The following is a 17,658-nucleotide window of genomic DNA, read 5'->3' as shown; positions in this document are numbered from 1 at the left end:
AATGAATATGACTAACGGTTCAGTAACACGAAGGTTTTTACTATAATAAGTACAGCGACACACAAAAAAATATAATGCACAAAAGCTATTGAATTATGTCTCGCGAGAAGCCTTTCGTGGACTCGCGCGCGTAATGACTCATTCATGTACGTAATAATACAAAGGAAATATTATTACGGTGTGGCCGTAAATGATACTTTTACTTTTATCATGTTCGCGTTTACCGAAAGATTTCAAGTGTTAAGGACTTTTCTTACCTTACGTTTATTAGTTAAAGTCGGTGTGTTTGATCTGAGTTCTTGTTTAATACGTCAATCTTATTTGTTTTACACTCATGAACTGTAATGTTTCGACATGCTCCACATAAATATACAAACCTAACGTAAAAAAATTAAGAATATAACGTTTTAAAATGATTTTACAATTACCACAAAATATTCAGTATTCAAAAATTAAATTTTTAAAAAAAAAAAATTGTCACCACAGATAAAATATCAAAAAATATCACTGGTCGTATACGGTGAAAAAATGTTATCGCCATATTTTTTTTTCTTTTTCATGCTTTTATTTTTCACATTTAATGGCTACATTTTGTACTTTTACGCCAATAACGGTCATGATTATTACATTTACCACAAAAGAATAAGTATTCAATAAATACATTAAAAAAGTACGTAACCACAGATAAAATTACAAAAATTATCACTGGCTGGAAAAAATGTTATCGCCATTAATGTTTCTTTTTCATACTTTTATTTTTCCCATTTAATGGCTACATTTTGTATTTTTTATACCAATAACGGCCAGCATCATTAGTTAATTTTGTAGGTAAACTTTTTGTTATAAACTTTGTAGTGGTAAACGCCTAAGATTTTTTAATTTATTTTTGTCAATACATTTTTTTCTGTTTGGTTGACAACTAACTATAGTTGACAGACACAAGTCACAATAAACACAAGTCTATTATGTTATTCTCTGCACTTAATACCACAAGCCAATAAGTACTACAAAACAAAACACTATAAATAGAATACAAAACGTAAAGTTCATTCATCCTTAAAGTTTTGCATTGACCCAATTAACAACGGTCTATTAACTGCTTTCGAAAATAGCGTTGGAAATATCCGTCTAAGTGGATTCATGGACACGTATGCCACACACCATCGACTGCCAAATACGAGTGAATGGCGCAATTACGCACGAACAACACGGGAGGGCGGCGCAGATCTAACAAAGTGTTAGATACGGCGCGGGCGTCCACCTAGCCGGTGACCAGCGCTCGCAGGGTAGTGCGTGATTGCGCTTGACACCCGTAATATCCGGCCGCTCGCTACTGCCCACCGATGGTATCAATTTCAATTTGTTGCGGCGCCATAACAGCCGCCTCTGCTCGATTCGTTGTATGAATCGATTTCGCTCCAGTTTCCTGTTGCGTTCGCATCGGACTTAATCTCGTATCGGTCGATTGAAATGCTCACCGGGAATCATTGGTGTTTATAGCGCTGATATCTATTTAATTTCATGTTCGTTGAAATTCAATAAAACACAGATTTATGATAGGCTATTTGATGAAATAATCTGTTCTCAAATGGCAATAAACTGTTACGGTTTTATCTGCTGGTTTGGATGTAATGGCTCTCGGGAATGGTAGTTGTAAAATGAAATACAAAGCTCCACGAAACGATTAAATAGTTGTCCCGTTCCGATTAACCTATAAAATGTCGAGTTATTTAATAACGTTGGTACCTTTGTATTATAAGAGGATGTATTTTAAGGTATTAGAGATTCCAAACCTTGCATTGCACGAGAAATTCGTGTTCAAACGGCGTGAAAATTAATCGATCGATTAGCCATTCGCGCTCGGCTTCAAAAGCTAAAGTTGAACGTGACTCGTGGACCAGTCCCCTGCCGCACCGGCGCCGGTGGAAATTAATTCTGCCGTTAAAAAAGAACGATCAGTTTCGAGTTTTCGACAATCTATTGCATCGAGTTCCAACTAACTGCGCAGTTGTTGCAACACGCAAAACATTTAGTGTCGGACATGTAGGTATGTATCTACCTATTTGACTAAACACATATGTCGACATGTGAATATTAATTCTTTACTTAGAGAACCCAGTAGCAAGAAGCAATACTATCTGCAGAAGAGTTTATTAAAGTACCTATTACCTAAGTAATATTATGTATGAACATTTCAATATCATAACCTTACCAATAATATTACAAACTATTGAGGAAAACATGGAATTTGTTTTAAATATTTGCTTATTTCAAATAGAATTTTAATTTATTAGCTACCGACTGATAGCGCAAAAAGCGCTTATTTATCTTCTGACCTGGCATAAGACGTAATTTTCCTTGAATCAATCAATGTCCTTTACTGATATCCTCCATAAAAGTTAAACAATATTTAGCCCATAAGCCTACCAAAAAACCGGGTGCTTAGAAAGGATTTTGATCCTTACGGAGGTACAAACTTGCCACATTATGCACATTGCTTAGCAATTAGCAATACAGAATAATCTTGCAGGAGCGCTTTAACCCATAAACTTGGCCTTCCCCTATGAATATCTAATAGCAGTTGTGGAACTACTGGCAGTACTTAGGTAAGCTGTCGCCAGTTCTATGTTCCAACTATAATTTATTTAGCGTCGAACATTATTATTGTTCGCGATCTATGTATTGATAACAATGGGAGCACTATGCGATGAAAGTGGTTATAGGATCAGTAGCCTTAGTACGAGTTTGCTTTAGGTTTAACGAGACCGCGTTCGACGCCGTGATTGGCCGGCTGCATTCAACTAACCAATCAGAGCGCCGAACACGCTCTCGTTTTGTTTTTAACGTAAACTCATACTAAGTGTACAGGTTGTCGTAAGGTGAAAATACAAATAGTTGGCATAAAAATCAGACGAACATAAGAATCAAAATGTAAAGAACATTTAACGATAATAAAATAAACATTTCAAAAAAACATTTTTGACCTTAATTGAAAACACGTAGCAACTCGTAGGTCCCCAGGCCGCTATTACAGTTCTATCAAAATAATTTTTATTTCACAAAATGGTTACTTTGTACTCCAGAGACCTTATCGTTACGTCACAATTGTTTTTGTTAGCTTTGATAGTTTTCGTGATCTAATTCAAGGACACTAAATAGCGTTGTATAATTGTATACCTTATCTCCAGTACAGTACAGTAAATTTTATAACAATAAGATATTTAAACAATAAAATTACCGTTCACCAAAATCCGATTTGCTGAAAAGCTAAAATTTTACTTAATATGAGACTATAGAGCCATGCTTCGACACAAATGCGCCGGCTCAACTGGAGTAATACCACGACCTCTCAGAAAACCGACGTGAAACAACCCTTACGTTGTGTGACTGAGGTTATCGGAGACCCAATCACCGATTTCCCAAGAACCCTTAAATTCCTAACCGCCAAAAGGCCGTCAACGCATTTGTAACGCCTCTGGTGTTTCGGGTGTCCATGGGAGGCGGCGATTGCTTAGAATCTCTTTTACCGACTTATACCATAAAATAACAATTAAGAGAACCTGCAACATGCCCTTAAAATCTAATTAAAATTCTTATGAAAATTCATAAGGATTTATTTCGAACATTGTACAGTCGTCATTTTCGTGAATCAAGATCTGAGACACAAAGTTTTAATAAGAGATTACGTGGCAGGCGCCAAATATTTTAATTTAATTAGAAATGAGGATATCATTCTACAACGAGGTGGCTTGTATCTTCCCGACTTTTATGAGCCACGTTCATTATTTACTTACATTGTTTTTTAAGGACCGTGCCTTACCTTCTGTGGTACTGATTTTCATAAGGCAATTAGACCAAATACACACTCCGGGGTTGGTTTACTAAGAGGTCCCGGTGTCTCCTTTAGGCGTAGGTCACTGGGGAGATTTTAGTGAGGTAAAAATCCCACACTCCCTAGTTGTTTCCCCTAAAAAGCTAGGCCCCTTTTGAAGGTTTCCCTCCGTCAACAAAAGAACCAAATACACAAACTTTTTTTCTAACTATGTTTACAAACAATATAAAATACCCGGAATAAAAACAAGATGTTCGATCTCATGATTTTTATACAATAAAAGATGCTGAGAGGAAAAAATATTCCGTGAAAGTATGTCAATAATATTTGTTCTTTCTCTTGGACTTTTCCATAACTAAAATGGCGTTGTTTGTTTGTAATCAAAACCCTTAGTACGAATTTGATTTACGTTGAACGAAAAGGAAAGGAAAACGCGTTTGGCGCTCTGATTGGTTGGGCCATTCGCACCGACCAATCAGAGCACCGAACGCGCTCTCGTTTCGTTTTCTTTCAACGTAAAGCAAACTACTTATCGGCTGACTGTCAAAGTTTTGATTTTCGTGTAGACAGTAAAAACATGACGCTTAAAAAATCAAACGTTTCATATATTCTTTTAGAAAACGATGTAATGGTACTGCATAGGCCAGATAAACTATAAACCTTCGAATCCCCATTACATTCCATGCAGACTCAAAACAAAATTCGATCCATTAATAATTAAAAAAAAAGTATAATGCAGCATGTTCTATCTTTCAGAATTACCCACCCTTGTGAACGGTGGGCTTGTAAAGAAGCTCCCTGTTTTAAATAATAATACTTAATGATATTCACGTAATCTCGTTCATTTGCATAGTGATTTTTAACAAAAGGAAACATAAAGTGTGTTGGCCTTATCTTTTGGTTTAAGTATCTACTACCGACTGATGAGGACTGACTTACGACATGATCGAGCTCATTGTCGATAATGGTTAGTACATGAGCTTTTTTGTAATTTACATATTGCTTTCATTTTTATTACGTCCTTAGACTGCACAATTGCACATGGTCTGTAGAAGTGCGTTAGATTGAAGTTTTTTTTTTATTGTGTCGTAGTCGTAGATTTTTAACCGGCTTCATAAAAAGGAGGTTCTTAGTTTGACCTGTATATATGTTTGTGGGCTTGTGCGCGATTATCCCGTTTGGCTGAACCAATTTTGATTCGGGTTTTCAGCATAGTATTTTCCAGATTTAGGAGGTTTTAGGGAGATTATATGACTTGAAGAAGTGGAGGTGGAAAAGAAAACAGAACTCTTGTTTAAAAACAAGTTTCCATCTCTTGTGTTTTTGGGTGTGTTTATAAAATTTTCACTCACGCGTGAGATCATACATAAAAATTATAGTTCAGTCAAGTATATATATTTTTTTAATACGTAATTATTTACCCGATGTTCAAATATTTTACCATAATTATGTTAAGACGCCTAAGAAGATAAATATGTTCCTCATCAACAAAAACCCCATCGAACAATAACAACCATAATTACATAAACACACACATACATATGACACTTAAATTGACTATTCCCAATAACCTCAGAGTATTAGGTCTCAATTATGTGGCAAGGCCCTATTTCCGTTTATCGGGAACCATTCTAAAGTCAATAACTGAGAATAGTAAGCCAATATCACTAGACGGATATGTGAAACATTATTGGATCTTGTATGTAACTTGGCCAAATAACAATCGCGTTGATTGGTCTATTTATGATGATGCTATACTTGCTAAGTGGGTATAATACGAGTGTGTTGGTTAATACTGTTAAGTTATTGGTATCGTGTATTGTTAATCAAAGATAGTACTGTGTTCCTTCTACTTACTACTTTGAGAGCATCTTTATTTATGCTGTGTTGTATTTTATTAGTTTACTTCAAATGTTCTTTTGAAGTTTTAGTTGTAAGGACAATTTATATTTGTATGCCGCTGACGGCTAGACATAGCGAACTATACTTTGCCAATGACAATGTACACCTTTTTATACTTCTACAAATAAACATTCTAATTTGATTTGATTTTCTTTTTAATTTGTAATTTAAGAACAAAACAATATACGCTATATATAATCACTCACATTTAAAAACTTACCTACTCAATTTAAAATCGTCCAGTTTCCAATTCATTTACACAACTTCTAGACCCAAAAACGTTAAACTTTTTCCATTTTATCTATCAGACCAAGTGTTGGCATCGATTTTATCAATATCTAGAAAACTGTTTCCGAACCAAACTCCGCGTTTCATTAATTAAAAGTTAATCGACGACTCTCAGAGTTGAAGTGAAACTTTTTGCACCACACATTCTACATTCAACTTTATACAAGAATAAAATTTGCTTCATGAAAAGCTATGAAAGCAATATGTTACAGGTATAACTGGGGTACTTGAAACTGTGGAGGCAGAGAACAAATGACAAAGATTTACGAAAAATATTGCTTTTGCTTTAAACATTCGTACTAACTAACTTCTGACAATAATTTTAAAATATCCTCTTCATTATAGAAATGTTTTGCAATTAAAACGGGGACGGCAGGTGAAGTGGCTGGGTGTCGTGACGTCATCCGACCTCCCCACCATGATTGTGTTAGGGATTTCAAAGCACCTTAAAGGGCTGACGAGACCAAACTGCTCTTTGATGTCAAAAAGCTTTTGTAAGAAAAATTCCAAGTCGAGTTAAGGTGTTCAACTGTACTTTCTGAAGTCGTTTGTACTTTCCTATACATATATTTGCACTCTGTCAATCTAGACTGTAATAAATAAAATTGGAGTGTCTGCTTGTAATATTGAAATAACCGCTTTTTACTACCCAAATCACATTTTTTTACAATTTTGTCTGTCTTTTCCGACCAATCTCTGAAATACCTGGACCCATTATGACGCGACTTAATGTCAGAGAGCTGATGTACGCTATTTAAATGAAATATATTTTTGAAAAAAATCTATTAGAAGTCATTTTCTATGCGAACGTAGTCGCGGGCAAAGGCTACTCAGCAATATTAATACAAACGCCAATACATTTAGACCGAGTTGTGATTTGTTTTAACGTTATCCAGTCACTCCATGAATATTTAAGCTACTTCCTTAATTCCAATGGTTTCACCGCAATTTGAAAATCCGACTGTGAGTGTGCGCCCAGAGTGCCACTAAAATTAATGTTCTGCCAGAGAGAAAAACGAGCGGAACGGAATGGAACCCGGTATTCATACAGCCGGCAATATAACTGTATATGTCTTTCGATTTAGCTAAATCGAGGTTAAAATTTAGGGACACCATCCCTTTATTTTTTACTTTGTATTATTGTTGGACCTCATTTAGGACGAAATTGAAATAATTTAGATTCAAGTTCAAGTTTTGTACAAAGATTTTTGTTTAAATATGAAAATGGTAACATTATAGAGTATTAAATTACGTATAACCTATGTCAGATTTCTATTATTCTTTGTACTGAATTTCGGTGAAATAAAAGTAAAAATAACTAAGTAATGCATCTGTTACAAATTAATATTTAAAACGGTTTTGGTCGAATACATGTATTTTAACACGGAATAGTTTTTGGTTGTTATTTTGAACATATATTCTTCTCGAATATCACTTAAAATATTATTATTTGAAAGGTTTGTTATTTTAATCATAAAATATTTGTTGACACCAAGCAAGAGTTGGTTCTGTTCGCAAGCGATTGTAGTGCAGGTGCAACTTCTTACTTTACGTCTCGAAATCATAATTTGTTCAACATCTGAAAACTCGGATACTTAAAACTTTTTAATATCTTCGGAATTAAAACTGTTTGCTTTATGTTTTCGTTATTTTAGAGCGAACGTTTTATTATCAGAACAGTTGTGAATGCAAAATTAAACTTTATCATCGTTGACATAAATTTGTAATTGCACTAAATATTTATCAGGCTTGTATTAACAAACTTTTTGTAACGGGGAAATGTTACGTATGCATCGATTAACAATGGCAGTCGTAAAACGTGCACTAGTCGTTTCGCAGTAAGCAAAAACAATTGCTTGGTGGATTTGATTGGTAAGCGCCATAGTTCCGGATTGCACTGGAATTTTAGCCGCGGGAGCGCTTGCACTTGTTAGTCTCAATAAAAAAAGAGAAAATAATTTATTTTTGTACCCAATGCATGTGGCCATTGACTGATGGAAATCTAAAATATCGTCAACCGTGAATCGAGTAAATGTAGTGTCGGTGAGCTTTGTCTATGGGCGAGAAGTGACTGCAGTTTTCAATTCGCCTTCCACACTATTTATAAATGCGTCCGATTGAAATTATACAATTTTGCTAAAATATTTATTTATTTTAACGTAGATCGTAAACCATACCTCTATATAACAGTGCGTTTTGTGTTATTTATCTTTAACCAAACTGAATTTAGATCGTAGTATCGGCTGCAAACCTGTCCGCCGGAGGTTGACTAAATAAAATATTTGAATCGAAACGCTGCAGATTTTGTGAATATTTAATTCGAATAGTATTTTTTATTGTGGAAGCGTTAAAATATAACTGGAATAGAACATTTTAATGAAAGAAAATAAACTAAGTGAAATAAAAAAGGAGCCGCAATGCGGCGGTCATTACCACCACTTACAACAAGGTCAATGTGGACTTAATAGGATTATTAAAATGTTATGTAGATACTTACAGTTATTCGTCAGTAAGAAACCAGTAGAAACGCCCAACAAGACTAGAAAAAATAATAGTAGTAAGACTATAAGCGCAGGGCGGCAATAGTGTATCCAGCAGTAGTCTTCGGAGTTGGCTGCGGGAGCACTACCCGCGTTGGTGGACAGCCCGCAGCAGCGACTACAAGCAGGCTGCGCGGGCGACGAGGCTCGAACCACCGCACTGTTCCCCTGCTGATTCACTATCACACCTTGCACTGGAGCATCGCTCCCTTGTCCATACACAGCACTCTTCTCTGACAGTCGCGCGAACCCAGAGCTGTCATCATCCCTTGGGTTCCCGTACACTCCATACGAGGCGACCATGTCGACGCCCGACAGCGACCGCGTCGTCTCGTTCCCTGTACTATCTTGCACGATATTATTGTCAGTACTCGGCCAGCACTCGCAGGAGCACCGATCCTCTTTCCGTCTCTGTCGCGGCTGGCCCGCTTCAGATCGTCGGATTGGAACTTCACTTTTCTTCTCCTCCTCTTTCTTAACTTTGGCATCTTGAGGTATGGCATCGACACTGACTTCATAGCTTGGTTGTAAATTCTTATGGTTTTCTATGTACCAGTGTCTCTCTTCTGCCCTAAGAGTGGTGTCGTTATTGCCCTCATATACATCTGCGTAATTGGAGAGGGGATGGGAGGAGGGACTGTAAAGAGGACCGGCTGTGAGCTGTCCGTAGCCGCGCTCGTATTGCGGTGGTCGGTTATTACTCGCGTAATAGGTGGTGGATGCAGGCACGGTATAATCGTAGCCCGGCCTGTTCATCTTCAACGCTTAATCGCCTCATTTGAGCTTATGTTTCACTGAAGAAAACATCATTAAAGACGCTGTAAATGAATTAGACATCCATTAGGATACGGCAGATACGCTGATGCTATTCAAGTTACGGACTGATATAATCTGTGGAAACGGCTAATGATATTATAAAAGGTTAATCGGATTTGGTGCCCCACGATAATGCCCGTTAATCAAAACGAACAGGGAGTAGAGTAAGTTAGTGGAGCAACTTGGTTGATTTTATTACGCGTTACATCGGAAGGCAGAAAGTTATGTAGTTGTATACACGTCTGTTTATCTCAATTACTCGTCTTGTTCGACGGTGGTATTTATCTTTCGTGTTAGGACAACGCGGGCGCGCACCTCACGCCGCCACCAGCTACACGGGACGGCAGACAAAGAAGTAGCAACTTGAGTAAACAAACTCCCCTAACTTAAATTAACCGTATTTATTTCTCTGATTTTGACACGTGTGAGTTATATAACTTGATTACTAAACTACCTATACGAACGTAACTAGCGGGTATCGCTACAGGGGGCCTGATTTAATTTATCGGCACTCTTTGTTACAGAAATAGGGAAGTTCTAACCACTGTAAGTTCGTTGACCTTTCAAGGGAGTCGAAAGTATATTTTTCTATGAATGCGTACGATGGATATGGTAATTCGTTGGAATTAATTAAATTAGGAGCAAACAAAAGTCATTACATAAAAGTTGAGGGACAGCAAGTTACGAGTCGTGGCTTGCGACCCGGTTCAAATTAGGGAGCTACTAATTTTAAATGCCGAGCCTACTATCCTTTCATTTATTATTGAACAGCTGGTCTGGTCACAAAAATCATCTACTGTTAGTACATAAATATTTAATACTCTTGGGACTAACCAGAACATAGGAGTTTAAGAGCTGGAATGTGACCAAATAAAATGGGTCACACACTTATGTACAATAGAGCATACTGTATGTAAATGACACCCGGAATATTTGACTCAAATTAAAGTTATTTTTAGGTGTAATTTGGTGAATAATTACTTTTGAAAATAATATGTCGTGAAAAAACCTCAATGAAATGTAAATAAAATATAGATTGATGACGAAATTGTCACGAAAATTATGTATGTTTGTACGCGATTACGTCATGTTTGGCGGAACCGATTTTGATGCGGTTTTTAGCATAGTATTCTCCAGATTTGAGAGGAGGTTTAAGAGATAAAATGATTTTTTATGTCCCTAAAATTACTAAGAAAATTTAATGCTTTTTAAAAAAAGTTTTATTAGTTATTATAAAAGAAAACATTCACAACATAACTGAAGATGAAACAAGACAAAAATATCCCAATGAAATTCAGAAAGACAGTAACCGAGGACCGACGTCGTAACTTCTACGCCATTCATAAAAATACCTTTCGGTTGTCATCGATAGCATATAAAAAGTAGGTGTGCAGATATAAGCAAAAAAGCCTACTGTGCCAGCTATTTTAAGTGCGAGTTTCGTGTGAACTTTTCGAGAGCCTGTCATTTGATTTGGCGAAACTTTTTTAATTTCGTTCAACGGACAATCTGGTTTGGTTTTGTCAATCAATTAGACATTTCGTAGTGTTTTTAGAAATACTCGGTTCGAATGGAATACGGTTTTATTTCTGTGGCATTTGTTTTTATTGATTGGTGTTGGTATTGCCATTTATTAGTTTTTGTGACTTTATGCATCTTTGGCTGAGACGGGAAATAAAAAGACGTGATTTTATTATATTGTCGTGAAGAAGATTTTCCCTTTTCTCTTTCTGTTTTATCTTTCTCTCTTTAATCCACTTCCCAAAAAAGTAGGAGGTTCTGAATTCGTCTTTGTGTTGTTTTATTCGTCTTTATAAAAACGTTGATCTACCCTAGGATTTCTCCTGTATCATGGGGTCATTTACAAACATACACATGACACTTAGACCCAAAAGAACAATTTGTGGTTTACACAAACTGTTACTTAGTTACCTATTATTATTATTTTATTAAATAGAATCTTTACGAAACTTGTATAATGATCATATAACATATCATATCTTAATAAATGAGCACAATTTGTGTTTTATTAAGCGAAAACTTGCTCAAATAATAAAAGTCGTATATTGTAATTTGTACCTTAGATATACTAGACAATAGCCTTCTAATAAGAAGTAGATGAAAATTAATTAAGAAGCACAAGTTTTATAAAGTTGCTCAGAATCTAATTAAAACGTTTTAAGTGAACTTTATTTACTTACGTTAATTAAGAACAAGACTAATAAAAGGCGCGAATATCGAATTTTGGGACAATTTGACTATTAACAACTATGGAGAGGAGCTATCTTTAGAAGATTTTCTAATAATATTTGGTTTAAGATACTTCTCTTTACATTCATTTAAGTGTTTATTTTAAAAATCAAGTAGATCCCACTTCACACTAGGCAGCCCGCTATCTGGTCAATAATAACTACTCCATTGATTTTTTAAATTCTATTAATTCATTTTAGTTGAATATTATTATCTATTCATGTTATTTGATCAATCCCCTTTAAAAGTTTTAAATTATGAATGTTTTACAGTTTTGTAATTGGTTTATTTTTTAAACCCATCACTGTAGGTATACATTTTAATAAATATCCACATCATCGCCAGTATCATAAATTCTGCCAACGTAAATAATACATTGTTTTAAATGTAAATAAAGCCTATCGACTCCAATCAAACGGATAGGGATTAAAAAGCGTATTTAAAATTGATCAATAATCCGTTTAAATAAACGATGAAGTGCAAACGCATCAACTTTATTTGTTCGTGTTTGTTTGGAGTTTGGTAAACGTCAGGGATCGTCAACATTGCAATGGCAGCGTTCATTTTCAGCGACGCGTCACATATTAGGGTGAGCGGACCGGTCAACTACTTCAGCGCACGTGTTTGGACGGCGACACAGCAGCTATGCAAATCCAGTATAAACTGACCTTTGAATATACGGAAAGATCATACAAAGCGAGACCATGATAAACTGGTTCTGTATAGCTTGATGTACAGCCATGTGTTCACAGACAGAGAGACACCCACTTAGTCTGCATGAAAATGTAATCATACCATCTAACAAAACCAGCTATAAAGTATATTACCTATCCCAGCTAACCCTCGAGTCAATTTAATTTCGTAAAGAACAAATATTTTACCAAATATAACTAAATTGTTTCAGTACGTAACATTAAAGAAGCGTATTATTATAAGGCTTCATTTAATATTAGAGCTACCTATGCCTATGAAAAGAGTAAAAATAACGGTTCTAATTTTAGCTAAAACACCATTTGAGTTATTTCTCATGAGGTTATAATATGTTCGAGTTACGAATTCGACAAATATTCAGTACAAGCTTTTGCCAATGGCTTCGCCTGTGTTCTCGTGGGTAAAAATATAAAAAGTAGCCTAAGTGTTATTCCACATCATAACCTAGTTCCAAATTTCAATTTTTGTTCAATTACAGATATACACACAAACTTTCGCATTTATAATATTAGTAAGACTAGATCGAATTAAAATATGAAAGCACGTCACAATCTGCTATCCCGACCCTCTTTTGTTTTATTTTATAAGAAATACGCAACGATCGTATCTTATCGTATCATGACGCCTTTTTATCCCAAAAGGGGTAGGCAGAGGTGCACATCACTGCATGTAATGCCACTGTACAATACACACCCACTTTTCATCTTGTAATAGGGGGTGAGCCTATTGCCATATTACTGGTCACAAATCCAGACTCCATGCTACTACAACTGAGAAATTTTCGAACATCCGAAAAATGCCCAGCAGTTCTTTGCGCGACCCGGCTATCGAACCCGAGACACCTTGCCCCGGCAGTTGCACTAGCGACCACACGACTAATGAGGCAGCAAACAGAATACGCAAAGACGCAATGAAATTACTGTAGCTGTGGGTACATAAAGTCCCTAAGCGAGCTAAAGTTTACTACGTTACTTGTTCAAGTATTTTAAAAGGTACGGGTTAACATTAATCATGCCGGAGAGAAATCATGTGTACCACGGTAAAGGTTCACCCACCCAAGTAACGACCGACCCGACCTATGCTTAACCGACCAATACCGGGCCATCGCATCACTGTGAATAGGATTTACCTACACACTCCCTAGACTAATTGTTTCGTCGTATTAATAAATTTTACCTCCATATATATGTACCTACTAATTTTTCCCGCGGCTTCGCTCGAGCTTTTTCAAGTGGTTGGAACCGATTTACAAATAAAAATTTAAACACAATTTTACCTTGAAAATTGCGAAATGCTCTAAATAAAATACCATCCCTTATTTTAGAGAAGTGGGGCACTAGAAATAGACAAAATGTAGCCTAAGTCAAGCTCTATTTCTTTAACTATCTTCCGTTAAAAATTCACGTCAATTTATTGTTCCGTTTTGTTTAGACGGACAAACTAACAGACACACTTTCACAATTAAATATAAGTAAGTATGTACAATCGAATCGCGCTAAAATGTTTCGGGGTTTTCGGTTACCGGGTGACGTCATACGAAACAAGGTAAGCAATAACAATTAGATTCGGCTATCAACGCCAGACATATAATACGTTGTTCTACGATTTATGGTATTGAAAATTACAAGAGCGTTAATAGATCGAGCTTAAGTGCTTCAACCAAGACAGATGAGAGGTTGTGTGTTCTCGCTTTCGGGTGCTTAATGTTTATTAGAAACTGGATAACATGTACACAACTATATATTGAAGCAACCAAAACATTACCTTCATGATATTGTAATAAGTGTTTTAGGTAATTGTAATAACTTATGTTTTTGAATGGGAAAATGATTTCATTTTCTTATGTGTGAGTTGATATTTTTATCGTTGGTACATACAATTTGCACTAATACTGATAGATTATGTTTATCCTTTATGTAATCATCTACATATATACCATAAAAAGTCTTTGTACACCGAAATTACTCACAATTTAATTCTGTAGTTCAACAATCATTCAAGTCAAAGCCTTTATTTTGTACTCCTATATAGGCTAAAGGTACATGAAGTTAATGTTTCGTAATAACAGCTTTTAATGTTTCAGATTAAAAATGAAATTATACATAACAATTTTATTATTTGAGGTTGCTACGTCGTAGCACTTTGCTACGCCGTAGGTCTACGAACGACTTTTTTAAAAGCGTGGATTAAAACGTCGTAGCATTGCTTACAGTCGCGTTAGAGTTATAGAATTGCAAGATGTACACTTTTGTGTGGTAAAAAGAACAATTATAATAAAAATAAATGATAATAAATACTTTATATGCAAATCTAAAAACGTGTCAAGCATCCTCAATCGACGAGCTTGCATGAAGAGATTGATGAATATAGATGAAGTGAAAGAGGTACGCCATAATCGTGTCATTTGGCGTTCTATTGCCTATGCCTACCCCAATGGTATATAGGCGTTACCAAATTTATCTTAAACGCGTTTTTTTATCAATCAATTTACTTCATACTTAAATGTAATTTTAAACTAATTGACATATTGAAAGTATTTCAAATATCTAGCTAGTCTACGTTCCAGACAGTTTATTTTATCGAACTGAATTCGATGAACGAAAGGCTAATGATATTAGTAGCGTGAAACATTTAGTGCCAATCATGGAGTGGCTGGAGATATTTTAATGCCAACTAAGATAAAAACCTCTTGAGAGCATTTCGCCGTTCAATTGACATCTTTCAAGATAAAGTTTTTACATTGAATGAATCTTTAGTTTAAAATACATTTAACTCATATTTTAATCTACAATTCATTTTTTGTGTTTATATTTCTAGTACGTATGTTGAAAAATATTTTAAGAAACAAAATATTTTAAATATGATATGGTATCTCAACTTACTCTTATTTATAAATTCTCTAAATTAGATAAAAATATTAGTCGAAATAAACTTGTATGTTGGAAAATTTATATATATATTATTATTTTTTTAGTTTGTCTGAAAATGCAATAACGTATTATTATGTCAAATACCACTTTTCAGATAATTAAATATTATATCATTTACTTTATTTTATCGTAAAATAAATAAAGTATATTTTAGACTATTACACATTCGCATTTGTGAAATATCAACAACAACTCTGAAATATATTTTACCTAAACCGACGCTAAACCTGTGATTCGATATTATTAAATGTAAAAGATTATTTTATTTATTTTCTGCACCAATATATTTCTAAATATAGTACCGTACCAAAATATCGACATTATTTTTTAGTGTGTAGTCTATATTTCATTCAATATTAAATTGGGTTATTTACTTGATCCTTAGAATGAATGCTTACTTAAAATCATGAAATCAAAAACATTATTAACGCAATAATACATTATGTATGAGAATTTGAGAGATACCAATTAATAATACACAATTTTGTTTTGAATGTATTTTGACAATCAGCTGACAGCTTCAAGAGTATTTTTCCCTATTTCGTTTGTGACAGAAATATGGGATAACGTCTACGAATAAAATAATCATAAATATATAATCTGGCTACCTCATCATGTCATGATTATTAATAAATATAAGAGTAACGGTAAAATGGGGTGAATAGAAACTCAAGGGGTGAATAGAAAAATGATTTTTATTATGATTATTAATTTGTTTTCATGTTTTTGGTTTTAATAGAGCATTTTTGGTTTTAATAATGAATTAATAAAAATATTAAACTGGTGTAAACACGGATCGCACAGTTCTAAATTACGTGAAAACACAACAAAATGTTGTTCCTATTCACCCCTGACTTGTTTCTATTCACACCTGATTTGTTTTACGGTATGGTAAAAACTAAATTCTCAGTTTTCAACAGACCATTCCTATCTTACATGTTAAGATACAGTTCTGTAGACTAGACTTGTAAACTAGTTTCACCCATAAATGCGGGCTAGTAAGATGAAGAAAAATAAAGTTCATTCCCACATCTATTTAACTTTACTTCTCCTACGAGAAAGCGAGCAAGTAATTCTATACATTTAACAAACTTTAATTATTCCGAGGTTTTTCCAAGTACCTAGTTGAGTCGGGGAAGCGGAATCGCGTGCAAGACTCTGTCTACCTCATTCCAATATTTTTAAGTATTTAAAGGAACGTAGGAGCAAATATTACCCGTGTGAAAGGTCAACGAACTACACGTACAAATTAAAACTAATTACAGACCTACTTTTCTCACCTATGAATATTTTTTTATCCACTGATACTATTACATCGATATGATAAAGATTAATTTTAGTCAGTAAGTAGTTTATGCAGTATTGATAGCCTCCATTAACTAATTAAAACTTAATTACGCTAGTTTCTCACATGAATCAAAGTCAAGCAGTGTGAAGGACCTCTTAATAAGTCTTCGTTTAACGAAAATAGCATCATAGTACCGGCATCATGTGTACAGTGCGTCACAAACTAGTTCATTCTAATCATCAAAAGTGGGTGACAGCACGCGTAGGGCGACGAACCAGTGCACCCATATAAACGGAACTCGCCTTCAGCACATTTTACTTATAACGAAAACACATCCAAACGGTACACTGAACACATTCGTAGGCCTCTCTCTTCCCGGGAGGGTGCAAGTCCCCATCATCTCACGCGTATAGTTCGCGGCATAAACAGTCTGAAAATATTGGGGTTCGCGATCGCGAGTGTTGTCGAGAGCGTCGCGCGTCGCGACGGCGGCGACGTAAGGTCGGCAGTGCGGCGCGGCGCGGACTGGCACATCCACCCGGTGGACCCCGCCCGCCCTCCGTCTCGCCCGCCTCTGTCACCGCCACTCTTCGCCCAAATCTAGACGAGTTTTCATTAATGTTGTTATCGGTGTAAAAGTTCCACCAAGTCAAACTAAGAAGGCACAGCTTTAATTAACTGTCCGTAAATAACACTAAACAAACGAGGAGATCCGACAGGCTTCAACTGTAGTTATCAATAGTCCAACTTCTTGAATGGACCGAGATGTTGATTGACTTTGTTATACAAATGGCCAGAGTACAAAGCCACTTGCGACTAGACAAGTACTTATATATCTCCAGATATCTACATTTTGAACCTTTCACTTCATTCAATATGCTCGAACAAAACTTTGTGAAAACCATGTCCCTTAGTGAAGATAAGTGACCTTATTTTGCTAACGTAACAGAAAAAAATCTCATGATAAATGTCTTGATATATCAGCCGTATGTCTCTGTGTGCTCTACATATCGTATACAGATATTTATTAACCTTCACTCTACTGAACTCCCCGTAAAGGGTATTAAAGGCAAGCCTCATTAATTAGTATGACGCACCTTT

The 17,658-nt window shown here is 35.4% G+C and overlaps 1 protein-coding gene across 12 annotated transcripts in view; it reads right to left on the bottom strand.

Annotated features, from left to right (window-relative positions):
• The window catches only part of LOC118278581 (agrin), a 158,681-nt gene that overhangs the window by 39,455 nt on the left and 101,568 nt on the right, over positions 1-17,658 (bottom strand). For 5 of the 12 annotated variants that reach the window (XR_004783903.2, XM_035597856.2, XM_035597890.2 and 2 more), the window contains exons 1-2: positions 16,681-17,071; positions 8,520-9,380 (exon numbers count right to left, since the gene is read on the bottom strand). The exons of 3 other annotated variants lie outside the window; for them this stretch is intronic. Coding sequence is in view for 8 of the 9 variants with exons in the window: in XM_035597856.2 (XP_035453749.2) it covers positions 8,520-9,318 (799 nt within the window). In the remaining variant the exon portion in view is untranslated. 4 more of the 12 variants (XM_035597874.2, XM_035597866.2, XM_035597882.2 and 1 more) reach the window with 4 other exon arrangements.

Source organism: Spodoptera frugiperda, chromosome 15 (assembly GCF_023101765.2).
Source record: "Spodoptera frugiperda isolate SF20-4 chromosome 15, AGI-APGP_CSIRO_Sfru_2.0, whole genome shotgun sequence".
Lineage (NCBI taxonomy): Eukaryota > Metazoa > Arthropoda > Insecta > Lepidoptera > Noctuidae > Spodoptera > Spodoptera frugiperda.
This window is presented reverse-complemented; position numbering and strand designations above follow the sequence as displayed.